The sequence below is a fragment of the Hyla sarda genome, chromosome 4, assembly GCF_029499605.1.
Source record: "Hyla sarda isolate aHylSar1 chromosome 4, aHylSar1.hap1, whole genome shotgun sequence".
Lineage (NCBI taxonomy): Eukaryota > Metazoa > Chordata > Amphibia > Anura > Hylidae > Hyla > Hyla sarda.
In genome coordinates, this window is record NC_079192.1 from 38,759,388 (window position 1) to 38,775,850 (window position 16,463).

General features: G+C 41.9%; 1 protein-coding gene across 1 annotated transcript in view; it reads right to left on the minus strand.

The window, feature by feature from the left end:
* The window catches only part of LOC130367797 (neuronal growth regulator 1-like), a 59,772-nt gene extending 46,771 nt beyond the window's left edge, over positions 1-13,001 (minus strand). The window contains exons 1-2 of the mRNA XM_056570590.1: positions 12,810-13,001; positions 3,634-3,721 (exon numbers count right to left, since the gene is read on the minus strand). Of these exons, the coding sequence (XP_056426565.1) occupies positions 3,634-3,694 (61 nt within the window). The 5' untranslated portion in view covers positions 3,695-3,721; positions 12,810-13,001. The remainder of the gene's footprint in view (positions 1-3,633; positions 3,722-12,809) is intronic.
* Positions 13,002-16,463: the final 3,462 nt, after the last annotated feature.

The following is a 16,463-nucleotide window of genomic DNA, read 5'->3' on the forward strand; positions in this document are numbered from 1 at the left end:
GGTCGCGCAGAGAGACTCGTTATTCCATGATAACTCGGAAGCAAGAGTACGAAATTGGATGGCGTACTCGCCCACTGAAGAATTACCCTGGACCAGGTTCAACAGGGCAGTCTCGGCAGAAGAAGCTCGGGCTGGCTCCTCGAAGACACTCCGGACTTCAGCGAAAAAGGACTGGACTGAGGCTGTGGCAGGATCATTGCGGTCCCAGAGCGGTGTGGCCCAAGACAAGGCCTTTCCTGAAAGAAGGCTTACTACAAACGCCACCTTAGACCGTTCTGTAGGAAACAAGTCCGACAACATCTCCATATGCAGGGAACACTGAGACAAAAATCCACGGCAGAGTTTAGAGTCCCCATCAAATTTGTCCGGCAGGGACAAGCGGAGGCTAGGAGCGGCCACTCGCTGCGGAGGAGGTGCAGGAGCTGGCAGAGGAGATGGTTGCTGCTGTAGCAGAGGCAGAAGTTGCTGTAACGTGGCGGTCAACTGCGACAGCTGCTGTCCTTGTTGGGCAATTTGCTGCGATTGCTGAGCGACCACCGTGGTAAGGTCAGCGAGACTTGGCAGCGGCACCTCAGCGGGATCCATCGCCGGATCTACTGTCACGATTCGGCTTACGGGTTGTGGATCCGCTGTGTCAGCGAGGGATTGGCGTGGACCGTGCTAGTGGACCGGTTCTAAGAGGCTACTGGTTTTCACCAGAGCCCGCCGCAAAGCGGGATGGTCTTGCTGCGGCAGTAGCAACCAGGTCGTATCCACTAGCAACGGCTCAACCTCGCTGACTGCTGAGAAGGCGTGGGACAGAAGGACTAGGCAGAGGCAAGGTCAGACGTAGCAGAAGGTCGGGGGCAGGCGGCAAGGTTCGTAGTCAGGATGGATAGCAGAAGTTCAGGTACACAGGCTTTGGACACACTAAACGCTTTCACTGGCACAAGGCAACAAGATCCGGCAAGGGAGTGCAAGGGAGGAGATCAGATATAGCCAGGGAGCAGATGGAAGCCAATTAAGCTAATTGGGCCAGGCACCAATCATTGGTGCACTGGCCCTTTAAGTCTCAGAGAGCTGGCGCGCGCGCGCCCTGGAGAGCGGAGCCGCGCGCGCCAGCACAAGACAGCAGGGGACCGGGACGGGTAAGTGACCTGGGATGCAATTCGCGAGCGGGCGCGTCCCGCTGTGCGAATCGCATCCCCGACGGCCATGACAGTGCAGCGCTCCCGGTCAGCGGGACTGACCGGGGCGCTGCAGGGAGAAAGACGCCGTGAGCGCTCCGGGGAGGAGCGGGGACCCGGAGCGCTAGGCGTAACAGGCCCCCAAGGTCTCCCGATCTGACCCCCTTAGATTTTTATCTTTGGGGTCATCTGAAGGCAATTGTCTATGCTGTGAAGATACGAGATGTGCTGCACCTGAAACTACGGATACTGGAAGCCTGTGCTAGCATTTCTCCTGCAGTGTATATAGTATTATATAGCAGTGTATATAGTAGTATATAGCAGTGTATACGGATACTGGAAGCCTGTGCTAGCATTTCTCCTGCGGTGTTTCTATCAGTGTGTGAAGAGTGGGAGAAGAGGGTTGCATTGACAATCCAACACAATGGGCAGCACATTGAACACATTTTATTAGTGGTCAGAAACTTGTAAATAACTCATCAAAGAATAAAGTTACATTAAAACCAAGCACATCATTGTTTTTCTTGTGAAATTCCCAATAAGTTTGATTTGTCACATGACCCTCTTCCTATTGAAAAAACAAAAGTTGGATTCAAAATGGCCGACTTCAAAATGGCCGCCATGGTCGCCACCCATCTTGAAAAGTTTCCCCCCCCCCCCCTCACATATACTAATGTGCCACAAACAGGAAGTTACTATCACCAACCATTTTATTAAGGTGTATCCATATAAATGGCCCACCCTGTATATTAATTACAAAATTGTTTCTAATATGGGGGTACAATTTTTGGGTATGGGCTGTCAAGGGGTACGTAGGAAAAGAAAGTTATGGAACCATTGCCCTATATGAAGGTGTGCATTAATATTAGTTATCTTCTTTTCCAAAAAAGAGACTTAACTGAAACGTCTTAAAGGAGGACGTAGCACTTAAGAAATTGGGATGTGATCACAGGACCATCAAACATTTTGTTGCAAATAGTCAAGAAATATGTTGAGTAACATAAAAAGACACAAATTAAATGCCAAAGATTTAAGAAGAATCAAATGTGCAGCTACCAGGAACCCATTATCCTCCAATGTTGTCAGATTCCTAAACTGCAACCTACCTGGAGTGCCCAGATATACAAGAGACATGGCCAATGTAAGGGAGGCTGAAACCCGGCCACTACTGAACAAGACGCATAAGTCCAAACTGAAGACAGATTTTTCGAAGGTTTTATTGACTGATGAGATGAGAGTGACTATTAACAGTCCAGATGGATGGGCCAGTGTCTGGATCAGTAATGGGCACAGACCTCCACTTTGACCCAGCAAGGTGGAGGGGGGGTACTGGTATGGTCTGGTATAAAAAATGACCTTTTCTGGTTAAAGATGGACTCAAAACCTACTGCCATTTTTTAGAAGACAGTTTTTTTTCAAACAGTGGTGCAGGAAAAAGTCTGAATCTTTCAAGAAGATCATAATTTTAACGGAGCACTATGCAGGAGCCCTAGTGGTCGCATAGGGGATAACAAGCTGAGGTAGAAACACCCATTTAAAGGAGTACTCCGCTGCTAGACATCTTGCCCGGCGTTCTAAACAAATGCAGGGTTCCTGTGGCAGTGTTCATGTCATCACGACCACGCCCCCTCAGTTAATGTTTATGGGAGGGGGTGTGACTGTTAACATGCTCCTCCCATAAACATGAATGGAGGGGGGCAGTGGCATGATGGCACGAGGGGGCATAACCGTGACATCACGATCACGGCCTCCAGCTCCGAGCATTCTGAACAAAATGTTCAGAACACTGGAGCACCGAAGCACCCCTTTAAGTCACTTAGACTTCAACTGAGAGGCCATTACATAGCAAGGTTGGATCTCTTCATCCTTCTCTCCAATATGCAGCCTGGGCATGGAAGTCACTGGTTCTTTATTATAAATACTGCAAATAAGTGGCAGTACCCATAAGGCCCTTGCAAATGACATAACAGCATTATGGATATGCCATGAATGTATTTGGTCAGAAACCCCCTTTAAGCCCCGTACAGCTGGAGACACCAACACATGAACTAAGAATAGAACAAGTTTCATTTCAATGATTACTCTTCAGATTATCTGAGAACTGAAGCACAGACACCACACATTCCGAATCCCTTAATTCGACGTTAACAATAGTGTTAACTCTTTACTACCTGGAAATATCTATACGACACACACACAAGTGTTCTGGAAGCTGAGATATCAAGTGTTGCTTGTCATAGAGTTCACACAGTACAGCTGATGTGCTCCTGGTTCCCCTACATCATAAAGCCTAAAGATAAGAAAAACCTCATAGGTACCCTCTAACTTTCCAGCACGAGCACCCTATCAAACAACACCCCATATCTCAGCATTGTGGACTCCCACATAATTCACTTTTTTATTCATACGTGATGCATAAAGTGCCAAAATATTGCGAAAACAAAGTTGTACCAAAGGGTAAACTTACCCGATCCTTTCTCGGTATTGAAGACCACTATGAGGACTGAGAAGAGTAGATGGAGCTTCATTGGGGAGCGGTGTGAGACTCACTGCGGCTGAAGGGTTTAGAAAGAGAATTTTCGGCAATGTTCTAACTTATCACAAGCTGAGGCATAACAATAGATGGAAGGAAGTCGGCTGGTGAGAGATGCACTGGTGTGATTTGTTTTTTTGCCTGAGAATGTTTTATAGCTGAACGTAATGTGATAAACATCTACTAATATACAGAAATGTGACGTATGGGGGGGGGGGGGGGGGTTGGGGGGGGGGTTGGAGGGTTCGGTATGATAAGAGGAAGAGCAAAACCTTGCAGGTTAGAAATCTTAAGAAATGGAAACTTAATAGTTACGGGGATTCAGGAGTCTGAATATAAAAGAGAAATTGAAGGGGGTATACAGTTCTGCAGTGACAATTGTCTTGCTGTAGTTTATCTGCCATGAAAATCAAAGGGGTACTCCGCCTCTAGACATCTTATCCCCATCTTATCCCCCCCCCTCCCGAGATCTCCCTGCTGCACCCGGCATTCGTTTAGTGTTGAGTGCAGTGCCGGAGCACCGGAGGCTCGTGACATCACGGCCACGCCCCCTCAATGCAAGTCTATGGGAGGGGGCGTGACGACAGTCACGCCCCCTCCCATAAACATGCATTGAGGGGGCGTGGTCGTGATGTCATGAGCTGGGCGTGGCCATGACGTCACGAGCCTCCGCCCCGCATCGCCAGTCCTCCTGCGCGGAGCGAAGTTCGCTCTGTGCACCGAATGTCTGGGGTGCCGCAGTTGAGATGGCGGGATTCCCCAGGGGTGGGACCCCCGCGATCAGACATCTTATCCCCTATCCTTTGGATAGGGGATAAGATGTCTAGGGGCGGAGTTCCCCTTTAAGGATTTTTGCAATTGTCTTTTGAGGTTAGAAAAATAATTTGTCTTTGCGTATACTGCAACTATGCAGATAGGGATGCCCCTCCGAGCTTTTCTAATTCCCTATGGTCTGTGGGACAGTGAGAAGAAAGGGCAGAGGGAGTAGAGGAAATAGAGGAGTGAAGGATAAGGCAGGGTTCACACGGCAAAACCTCTGGCCGGAGATTCCAAGTGTGGGCAGCGCTGGCCAGTGGCAACTGAATCAATCGGTGCTAGAACCATGCAGACATTGCCGTCCCCATAGACGGCAATGTCTGCAGAGCAGAGATTTGATGAGGGGATTTTCCGGGCAGAAGGTCCGCCTTGAAAACTCTGCAGTGTGAACTGTGCAGCGGAATCCCATTGCCAGAGTAATAGGAGAAGATATAGGTAGGTTATATGGAGTAATAGGAGGAGATATAGGTAGGTTATATGGAGTAATAGGAGGAGATATAGGTAGGTTATATGGAGTAATAGGAGGAGATATAGGGGGGTTATATGGAGTAATAGGAGGAGATATAGGGAGGTTATATGGAGTAATAGGAGGAGATATAGGGAGGTTATATGGAGTAATAGGAGGAGATATAGGGAGGTTATATAAAGTAATAGGAGGAGATATAGGGAGGTTATATGGAGTAATAGGAGGAGATATAGGAGAGGTTATATGGAGTAATAGGAGGAGATATAGTAGAGGTTATATGCAGTAATAGGAGGAGATATAGGAGAGGTTATATGGAGTAATAGGAGGAGATATAGGGAGGTTATATGGAGTAATAGGAGGAGATATAGGGAGGTTATATGGAGTAATAGGAGGAGATATAGGGGAGGTTATATGGAGTAATAGGAGGAGATATAGGAGAGGTTATATGGAGTAATGGGAGGAGATATAGGAGAGGTTATATGGAGGAATAGGAGGAGATGTAGGGAGGTTATATGGAGTAATAGGAGGAGATATAAGGAGGTTATATGGAGGAATAGGAGGATATATAGGGAGGTTATATGGAGTAATAGGAGGAGATATAGTGAGGTTATATGGAGTAATAGGAGGAGATATAGGGGAGGTTATATGGAGTAATTGGAGGAGATATAGGAAAGGTTATATGGAGTAATAGGAGGAGATATAGGGAGGTTATATGGAGTAATAGGAGGAGATATAGGGAGGTTATATGGAGTAATAGGAGGAGATATAGGGAGGTTATATGGAGTAATAGGAGGATATATAGGAGAGGTTATATGGAGTAATAGGAGGAGATATAGGAGAGGTTATATGGAGTAATAGGACGAGATATAGGAGAGGTTATATGGAGTAATAGGAGGAGATATAGGAGGTTATATGGAGTAGTAGGAGGAGATATAGGGAGGTTATATAGAGTAGTAGGAGGAGATATAGGGAGGTTATATGGAGTAATAGGAGGAGATATAGGGAGGTTATATGGAGTAATAGGATGAGATATAGGGAGGTTATATGGAGTAATAGGAGGAGATATAGGGAGGTTATATGGAGTAGTAGGAGGAGATATAGGGAGGTTATATGGAGTAATAGGAGGAGATATAGGGAGGTTATATGGAGTAATAGGAGGAGATATAGGGAGGTTATATGGAATAAAAGGAGGAGATATAGGGAGGTTATATGGAGTAATAGGACGAGATATAGGGAGGTTATATGGAGTAATAGGAGGAGATATAGGAGAGGTTATATGGAGTAATAGGAGGAGATATAGGGAGGTTATATGGAGTAATAGGAGGAGATATAGGGAGGTTATATGGAGTAATAGGAGGAGATATAGGGAGAGGTTATATGGAGTAATAGGAGATATAGGGGAGGTTATATGGAGTAATAAGAGGAGATATAGGGAGGTTATATGGAGTAATAGGACGAGATATAGGGAGGTTATATGGAGTAATAGGAGGAGATACAGGGGAGGTTACATGGAGTAATAGGAGATATAGGGAGGTTATATGGAGTAATAAGAGGAGATATAGGGGGGTTATATGGAGTAATAGGAGGAGATATAGGAGAGGTTATATGGAGTAATAGGAGGAGATATAATGAGGTTATATGGAGTAATAGGAGGAGATATAGGAGAGGTTATATGGAGTAATAGGAGGAGATATATGGGAAGTTAGTTGTATAGTTATAGGTGTATAGTTATAGGTGTATAGTTAGATGTATCGTTAGGTGTATAGTTATAGGTGTATAGTTAGGTGTATAGTTATAGGTGTATAGTTAGGTGTATAGTTAGATGTATATTTATAGGTGTATAGTTAGGTGTATAGTTATAGGTGTATAGTTAGGTGTATAGTTAGATGTATATTTATAGGTGTATAGCTGTAGGTGTATAGTTAGGTGTATAGCTGTAGGTGTATAGCTATAGATGTATAGTTAGTTGTATAGTTATAGGTGTATAGTTAGGTGTGTAGCTAGGTGTATAGTTAGGTGTATAGTTAGATGTATATTTATAGGTGTATAGTTAGGTGTATAGTTAGGTGTATAGTTAGATGTACATTTATAGGTGTATAGTTAGGTGTATAGTTATAGGTGTATAGTTAGGTGTATAGTTAGGTGTATAGTTATAGGTGTATAGTTAGGTGTATAGTTATAGGTGTATAGTTAGGTGTATAGTTAGGTGTATAGTTAGGTGTATAGTTATAGGTGTATAGTTAGATGTATATCTATAGGTGTATAGTTAGATGTATATTTATTGGTGTATAGATAGGTGTATAGTTATAGGTGTGTAGTTAGGTGTATAGTTAGGTGTATAGTTATAGGTGTATAGTTAGGTGTATAGTTATAGGTGTATAGATAGGTGTATAGTTAGGTGTATAGTTATAGGTGTGTAGTTAGGTGTATAGTTAGGTGTATAGTTATAGGTGTATAGTTAGGTGTATAGCTATAGGTGTATAGTTAGGTGTATAGCTATAGGTGTATAGCTATAGGTGTATAGTTAGGTGTATAGTTAGGTGTATAGATAGGTGTATAGTTATAGGTGTGTAGTTAGGTGTATAGTTAGGTGTATAGTTAGGTGTATAGTTATAGGTGTATAGTTAGGTGTATAGCTATAGGTGTATAGTTAGGTGTATAGTTAGGTGTATAGCTATAGGTGTATAGATAGGTGTATAGCTATAGGTGTATAGTTAGGTATATAGCTATAGGTGTATAGTTAGGTGTATAGTTAGGTGTATAGCTATAGGTGTATAGTTAGGTGTATAGTTAGGTGTATAGTTATAGGTGTATAGTTAGGTGTATAGTTAGGTGTATAGCTATAGGTGTATAGTTAGGTGTATAGCTATAGGTGTATAGATAGGTGTATAGTTAGGTGTATAGCTATAGGTGTATAGATAGGTGTATAGATAGGTGTATAGCTATAGGTGTATAGTTAGGTGTATAGTTATAGGTGTATAGTTAGGTGTATAGTTAGGTGTATAGCTATAGGTGTATAGTTAGGTGTATAGTTATAGGTGTATAGTTATAGGTGTATAGTTAGGTGTATAGTTAGGTGTATAGCTATAGGTGTATAGCTATAGGTGTATAGATAGGTGTAGAGTTAGGTGTAGAGTTAGGTGTATAGCTATAGGTGTATAGTTAGGTGTATAGTTATGGGTGTATAGTTAGGTGTATAGTTAGGTGTATAGCTATAGGTGTATCGTTAGGTGTATAGCTATAGGTGTATAGTTAGGTGTATAGTTAGATGTACTGAATAGCTATAGGTGTATAGTTAGGTGTATAGCTATAGGTGTATAGTTAGGTGTATAGTTAGGTGTATAGTTAGGTGTATAGTTAGGTGTATAGTTAGGTGTATAGCTATAGGTGTATAGTTTGGTGTATAGCTATAGATGTATAGTTAGGTGTATAGTTAGGTGTATAGCTATAGGTGTATAGTTAGGTGTATAGTGTTAGGTGTATAGTTAGGTGTATAGTTCGGTGTATAGTTCGGTGTATAGTTAGGTGTATAGTTAGGTGTATAGTTAGGTGTATAGTTAGGTGTACTGAATAGCTATAGGTGTATAGTTAGGTGTATAGTTTGGTGTATAGTTAGGTGTATAGTTAGGTGTATAGCTATAGGTGTATAGTTTGGTGTATAGTTAGGTGTATAGCTATAGGTGTATAGTTAGGTGTATAGTTATAGGTGTATAGTTAGGTGTATAGTTAGGTGTATAGTTAGGTGTACTGCATAGCTATAGGTGTATAGTTAGGTGTATAGTTAGGTGTATAGTTATAGGTGTGTAGTTAGGTGTATAGTTAGGTGTATAGCTATAGGTGTATAGTTAGGGGTATAGTTAGGTGTATAGTGTTAGGTGTATAGTGTTAGGTGTATAGTGTTAGGTGTATAGTTAGGTGTATAGCTATAGGTGTAAAGTTAGGTGTATAGTTAGGTGTATATATAGGTGTATAGTTAGGTGTATAGTTAGGTGTATAGTTAGGTGTATAGTTATAGGTGTATAGTTAGATGTATATCTATAGGTGTATAGTTAGATGTATATTTATAGGTGTATAGTTAGGTGTATAGTTAGGTGTATAGATAGGTGTATAGTTAGGTGTATAGTTATAGGTGTGTAGTTATAGGTGTATAGTTAGGTGTATAGTTATAGGTGTATAGTTAGGTGTATAGCTATAGGTGTATAGTTAGGTGTATAGCTATAGGTGTATAGTTAGGTGTATAGCTATAGGTGTATAGTTAGGTGTATAGCTATAGGTGTATAGTTAGGTGTATAGTTAGGTGTATAGATAGGTGTATAGTTATAGGTGTGTAGTTAGGTGTATAGTTAGGTGTATAGTTATAGGTGTATAGTTAGGTGTATAGTTATAGGTGTATAGTTAGGTGTATAGTTAGGTGTATAGTTATAGGTGTATAGTTAGGTGTATAGTTAGGTGTATAGTTATAGATGTATCGTTAGGTGTATAGCTATAGGTGTATAGTTAGGTGTATAGTAAGGTGTATAGCTATAGGTGTATAGTTAGGTGTATAGCTATAGGTGTATAGTTAGGTGTATAGCTATAGGTGTATAGATAGGTGTATAGTTAGGTGTATAGTTAGGTGTATAGTTATAGGTGTATAGTTAGGTGTATAGCTATAGGTGTATAGTTAGGTGTATAGCTATAGGTGTATAGTTAGGTGTATAGCTATAGGTGTATAGTTAGGTGTATAGTTAGGTGTATAGATAGGTGTATAGTTATAGGTGTGTAGTTAGGTGTATAGTTAGGTGTATAGTTATAGGTGTATAGTTAGGTGTATAGTTATAGGTGTATAGTTAGGTGTATAGTTAGGTGTATAGTTAGGTGTATAGTTATAGGTGTATAGCTATAGGTGTATAGTTAGGTGTATAGTAAGGTGTATAGCTATAGGTGTATAGTTAGGTGTATAGCTATAGGTGTATAGATAGGTGTATAGTTAGGTGTATAGATAGGTGTATAGTTAGGTGTATAGCTATAGGTGTATAGATAGGTGTATAGTTAGGTGTATAGCTATAGGTGTATAGTTAGGTGTATAGTTATAGGTGTATAGTTAGGTGTATAGTTAGGTGTATAGCTATAGGTGTATAGTTATAGGTGTATAGATAGGTGTAGAGTTAGGTGTAGAGTTAGGTGTATAGCTATAGGTTTATAGTTAGGTGTATAGCTATAGGTGTATAGTTAGGTGTATAGTTATGGGTGTATAGTTAGGTGTATAGTTAGGTGTATAGCTATAGGTGTATCGTTAGGTGTATAGCTATAGGTGTATAGTTAGGTGTATAGTTAGATGTACTGAATAGCTATAGGTGTATAGTTAGGTGTATAGTTAGGTGTATAGTTAGGTGTATAGTTAGGTGTATAGTTAGGTGTATAGCTTTAGGTGTATAGTTTGGTGTATAGCTATAGGTGTATAGTTAGGTGTATAGTGTTAGGTGTATAGTTAGGTGTATAGTTCGGTGTATAGTTAGGTGTATAGTTAGGTGTATAGTTAGGTGTATAGTTAGGTGTATAGCTATAGGTGTATAGTTAGGTGTATAGTTAGGTGTATAGTTAGGTGTATAGTTAGGTGTATAGTTAGGTGTATAGTTAGGTGTATAGTTAGGTGTATAGTTAGATGTACTGAATAGCTATAGGTGTATAGTTAGGTGTATAGTTAGGTGTATAGTTAGGTGTATAGTTAGGTGTATAGTTAGGTGTATAGCTTTAGGTGTATAGTTTGGTGTATAGCTATAGGTGTATAGTTAGGTGTATAGTGTTAGGTGTATAGTTAGGTGTATAGTTCGGTGTATAGTTAGGTGTATAGTTAGGTGTATAGTTAGGTGTATAGTTAGGTGTATAGCTATAGGTGTATAGTTAGGTGTATAGTTAGGTGTATAGTTAGGTGTATAGTTAGGTGTATAGTTAGGTGTATAGTTAGGTGTATAGTTTGGTGTATAGTTAGGTGTATAGCTATAGGTGTATAGTTAGGTGTATAGTTATAGGTGTATAGTTAGGTGTATAGTTAGGTGTATAGCTATAGGTGTATAGTTATAGGTGTATAGATAGGTGTAGAGTTAGGTGTAGAGTTAGGTGTATAGCTATAGGTTTATAGTTAGGTGTATAGCTATAGGTGTATAGTTAGGTGTATAGTTATGGGTGTATAGTTAGGTGTATAGTTAGGTGTATAGCTATAGGTGTATCGTTAGGTGTATAGCTATAGGTGTATAGTTAGGTGTATAGTTAGATGTACTGAATAGCTATAGGTGTATAGTTAGGTGTATAGTTAGGTGTATAGTTAGGTGTATAGTTAGGTGTATAGTTAGGTGTATAGCTTTAGGTGTATAGTTTGGTGTATAGCTATAGATGTATAGTTAGGTGTATAGTTAGGTGTATAGCTATAGGTGTATAGTTAGGTGTATAGTGTTAGGTGTATAGTTAGGTGTATAGTTCGGTGTATAGTTAGGTGTATAGTTAGGTGTATAGTTAGGTGTATAGTTAGGTGTATAGCTATAGGTGTATAGTTAGGTGTATAGTTAGGTGTATAGTTAGGTGTATAGTTAGGTGTATAGTTAGGTGTATAGTTAGGTGTATAGTTAGGTGTATAGTTAGGTGTACTGAATAGCTATAGGTGTATAGTTAGGTGTATAGTTAGGTGTATAGTTAGGTGTATAGTTTGGTGTATAGTTAGGTGTATAGCTATAGGTGTATAGTTTGGTGTATAGTTAGGTGTATAGCTATAGGTGTATAGTGATAGGTGTATAGTTTGGTGTATAGCTATAGGTGTATAGTTAGGTGTATAGTTAGGTGTATAGTTATAGGTGTGTAGTTAGGTGTATAGTTAGGTGTATAGCTATAGGTGTATAGTTAGGGGTATAGTTAGGTGTATAGTGTTAGGTGTATAGTGTTAGGTGTATAGTTAGGTGTATAGCTATAGGTGTAAAGTTAGGTGTATAGTTAGGTGTATAGTTAGGTGTATAGTTAGGTGTATAGTTAGGTGTATAGCTATAGGTGTATAGTTAGGTGTATAGTTAGGTGTATAGTTAGGTGTATAGTTAGGTGTATAGCTATAGGTGTATAGTTAGGTGTATAGTTAGGTGTATAGTTATAGGTGTGTAGTTAGGTGTATAGTTAGGTGTATAGCTATAGGTGTATAGTTAGGGGTATAGTTAGGTGTATAGTGTTAGGTGTATAGTGTTAGGTGTATAGTTAGGTGTATAGCTATAGGTGTAAAGTTAGGTGTATAGTTAGGTGTATAGTTAGGTGTATAGTTAGGTGTATAGTTAGGTGTATAGTTAGGTGTATAGCTATAGGTGTATAGTTAGGTGTATAGTTAGGTGTATAGCTATAGGTGTATAGTTAGGTGTATAGTTAGGTGTATAGCTATAGGTGTATAGTTAGGTGTATAGTTAGGTGTATAGTTAGGTGTATAGTTAGGTGTATAGTTAGGTGTATAGCTATAGGTGTATAGTTAGGTGTATAGTTAGGTGTATAGTTAGGTGTATAGTTAGGTGTATAGTTAGGTGTATAGTTAGGTGTATAGTTAGGTGTATAGCTATAGGTGTATAGTTAGGTGTATAGTTTGGTGTATAGTTAGGTGTATAGTTAGGTGTACTGCATAGCTATAGGTGTATAGTATGTTGTATAGCGATAGTTGTATAGTTAGGTGTATAGTTAGGTGTATAGTTAGGTGTATAGTTAGGTGTATAGTTAGGTGTATAGTTAGGTGTATAGTTAGGTGTACTGCATAGCTATAGGTGTATAGTTAGGTGTATAGTTAGGTGTATAGTATGTTGTATAGCGATAGAACAGAATCCTTTACCTTGTTCCAGAATATCTTCTTCATGCTGTAGTTTTCTTCCGTCTTATGAAATCCTCCCCAGCAGATCAGGTTGGGAATACTTGGGATGCTGGGAAAAGTATAAACATCGGCCAAGTTCCCAGCAGGATTTATTCAATATCCCTTCGCTCCCTATGAGAACCTCTTATTTACAGACATCTCTCTCTACTCTTCAGGTCATAGAGTCGTATCAGACTCTATGCAGAGGAGGCGCCGGAGTTCTTCCCAATATAAGGTCTCAGCCTTCGTGGTTTCCATTAAACTGCTTATTAGCAAAAAATGCGAAAAACAGGAAGCCATTTATTCCCTGCAAAGACTCTGTTATTACTTTATTGTCCAGTGTTTCCCAACCAGGGTGCCTCCAGCTGTTGTAAAACTACAACTCCCAGCACGCCCGGACAGCCATCGCCACCCTGGCATCACGAATAGAAAGGGTTAAACAAGCACCCTTTAGTTACCGCACAGCTACATCCCATATGCCCTACTCCCCCAGGCTATCACAAGGACACCCACTGAACGATAATATTGGTGGAAGGTACAAATGGACAGGTGACAAGAGACAGACATGGATGTATTAAACTCTTTATTGAATCAAAAAAGTGAATAATACAGGATAACAATGCGGAAAGTTCAGAGAGCAAAGAGTGTTTTTCTTGCCCACTACCACAGTCCAAGGGATTTGTAAATTATTTCTAAAGATATATTAATCATATCAGTACTTATCAGCGCTCCTGTATGCTCCACAGGAAGTTGTGTAGTTCTTTCCAGTCTGACCACAGTGCTCTCTTCCGGGGTTGCCTGTGGATACCTGTGCCCATGGAACTCTGGGTATATCATGTGATCACACATCACATCACATATCACATGACCTTAGGAAGGTCTTATACAGGGTAAATATCCTAATAACCTTTATATACAGTTTACATTTACTGTACAATACTTTGAACACAGGTACATGAGTAATATACATTAATAATACCTTAATGACTTAGGGGGACCCTGCAGGAGAGCCTTGTGGACCTGAGGGACTCTGCCTGAGGAGACTTAAGGACTGTATAGAAACGTGTTCTGTAACGGGACACCACAAACCCCCTTACCTAATATAAGTCACCCTTGACGTCTGTCCCCTTAGGGAGAAGAGCGAAATGGCCACTGGGCCGTATGCTGTCCTGAAGCATTACAGTGGGGATCAAAAGTTTGGGCACCCCAGGTAAAAATTTGTATGAATGTGCATAAAGAAGCCAAGGAAAGATGGAAAAAATCTCCAAAAAGGCATCAAATTACAGATTAGACATTCTTATAATATGTCAACAAAAGTTAGATTTTATTTCCATCATTTACACTTTCAAAATAACAGAAAACTATAAAATGGCATCTGCAAAAGTTTGGGCACCCTGCAGATTTAATAGATTGTACTGCCCCCTTTGGCAAGTATCACAACTTGTAAATGGTTTTTGTAGTCAGCCCAGAGTCTTTCAATTCTTGTTTGAGGTATCTTTGCCCATTCTTCTTTACAAAAGTCTTCCAGTTCTTTGAGATTTCTTGGCTGTCTGTCACGCACTGCTCTTTTAAGGTCTATCCATAGATTTTCAATTATGTTGAGGTCAGGAGTGTCACGATTCGGCTGGCTGGAGGTGGATCCTCTGTGCCAGAGAGGGATTGCCATGGACCGTGTTGGTGGACCGGTTCTAAGTTGCTACTGGTATTCACCAGAGCCCGCCGCAAAGCAGGATGGTCTTGCAGCGGCGGTAGCAACCAGGTCGTATCCACCAGCAACGGCTCAACCTCTCTGACTGCTGAAGATAGGCGCGGTACAAGGGAGTAGACAAGAGCAAGGTCGGACGTAGCAGAAGGTCAGGGCAGGCAGCAAGGATCGTAGTCAGGGGCAACGGCAGGAGGTCTGGAACACAGGCTAGGAACACACAAGGAAACGCTTTCACTGGCACAATGGCAACAAGATCCGGCAAGGGAGTGCAGGGGAAGTGATGTATAAATAGGGAGTGCACAGGTGAACACACTAATTAAGCCTGCTGCGCCAATCAGTGGCGCAGTGGCCCTTTAAATTGCAGAGACCCGGCGCGCACGCGCCCTAAGGAGCGGGGCCGCGCGCGCCGGGACAAGACCGACGGGGAGCGAGTCAGGTACGGGAGCCGGGATGCGCATCGCGAGCGGGCGCCTCCCGCATCGCGAATCGCATCCCGGCTGAGAGAGACATTGCAGCGCACCCGGTCAGCAGGTCTGACCGGGGCGCTGCAAATGCGAGGAAGTTGCGAGCGCTCCGGGGAGGAGCGGGGACCCGGAGCGCTCGGCGTAACAGTACTCCTTGGGTCTCCCCCTCTTCTTGGAGCCTGAGAACCTGAGAATAAGACTTTTGTCTAGGATGTTGTCCTCAGGTTCCCAGGATCTCTCTTCTGGATCACAGCCTTCCCAATCTACCCAAAAAATTTTTTTTCCTCTGACTGTCTTGGAGGCCAGAATCTCCTTCACGGAGAAGACGTCAGAAGAACCGGATACAGGAGAGGGAGAAACAAGTTTGGGAGAGAAGCGGTTAATGATGAGTGGTTTAAGGAGAGAGACATGGAAGGCATTGGGAATACGAAGAGAAGGAGGAAGAAGGAGTTTGTAAGAGACAGGGTTGATCTGGCACAAGACTTTGAAAGGACCAAGATAGCGTGGTCCCAGTTTGTAACTGGGGACACGAAAGGGGACATATTTAGCAGAGAGCCATACCTTGTCTCCGGGAGCAAAAATGGGGGGAGTTCTTCTTTTCTTATCGGCAAATCTTTTCATCCGGGATGAAGCCTGTAAAAGAGAATTTTGGGTCTCTTTCCATATGGTGGAAAGATCACGAGTCACTTCATCCACAGCGGGCAAACCAGAGGGCAAGGGAGTAGGGAGGGGGGGAAGAGGGTGACGGCCGTACACCACGAAAAATGGGGACTTAGCAGAAGATTCGGAGACTCTGAAGTTGTAAGAGAATTCGGCCCATGGTAGAAGATCTGCCCAGTCATCCTGGCGGGAGGAAACAAAATGCCGTAAATAGTCACCCAGGACCTGATTAATTCTTTCTACTTGCCCATTGGATTGGGGATGATAAGAAGAAGAGAAGTTTAATTTAATCTTGAGCTGTTTACAGAGGGCCCTCCAGAATTTAGACACGAATTGGACGCCTCTATCCGAGACGATATGCGTGGGCAATCCATGAAGGCGAAAAATGTGTACAAAAAATTGCTTTGCCAACTGAGGCGCTGAAGGAAGACCAGGAAGAGGAATAAAATGTGCCATCTTGGAAAATCGATCAACGACCACCCAAACAACTGTGTTGCCACGGGATGAGGGCAAGTCTGTAATAAAGTCCATACCAATCTGTGACCAAGGCTGTTCGGGAACGGGCAGAGGATGAAGGAGGCCAGCAGGCTTCTGGCAAGGAGTCTTATCCCGGGCACAGACAGTACAGGCCCGCACAAAATCAACAACATCCGTCTCCAGAGTCGGCCACCAATAAAAACGAGAGATGAGTTGCAAGGATTTTTTGATGCCCGCATGGCCTGCGAGATGGGAGGAGTGTCCCCATTTGAGAATCCCGAGACGCTGGCGTGGAGAAACGAAGGTCTTCCCTGGAGGAGTTTGCCTGAT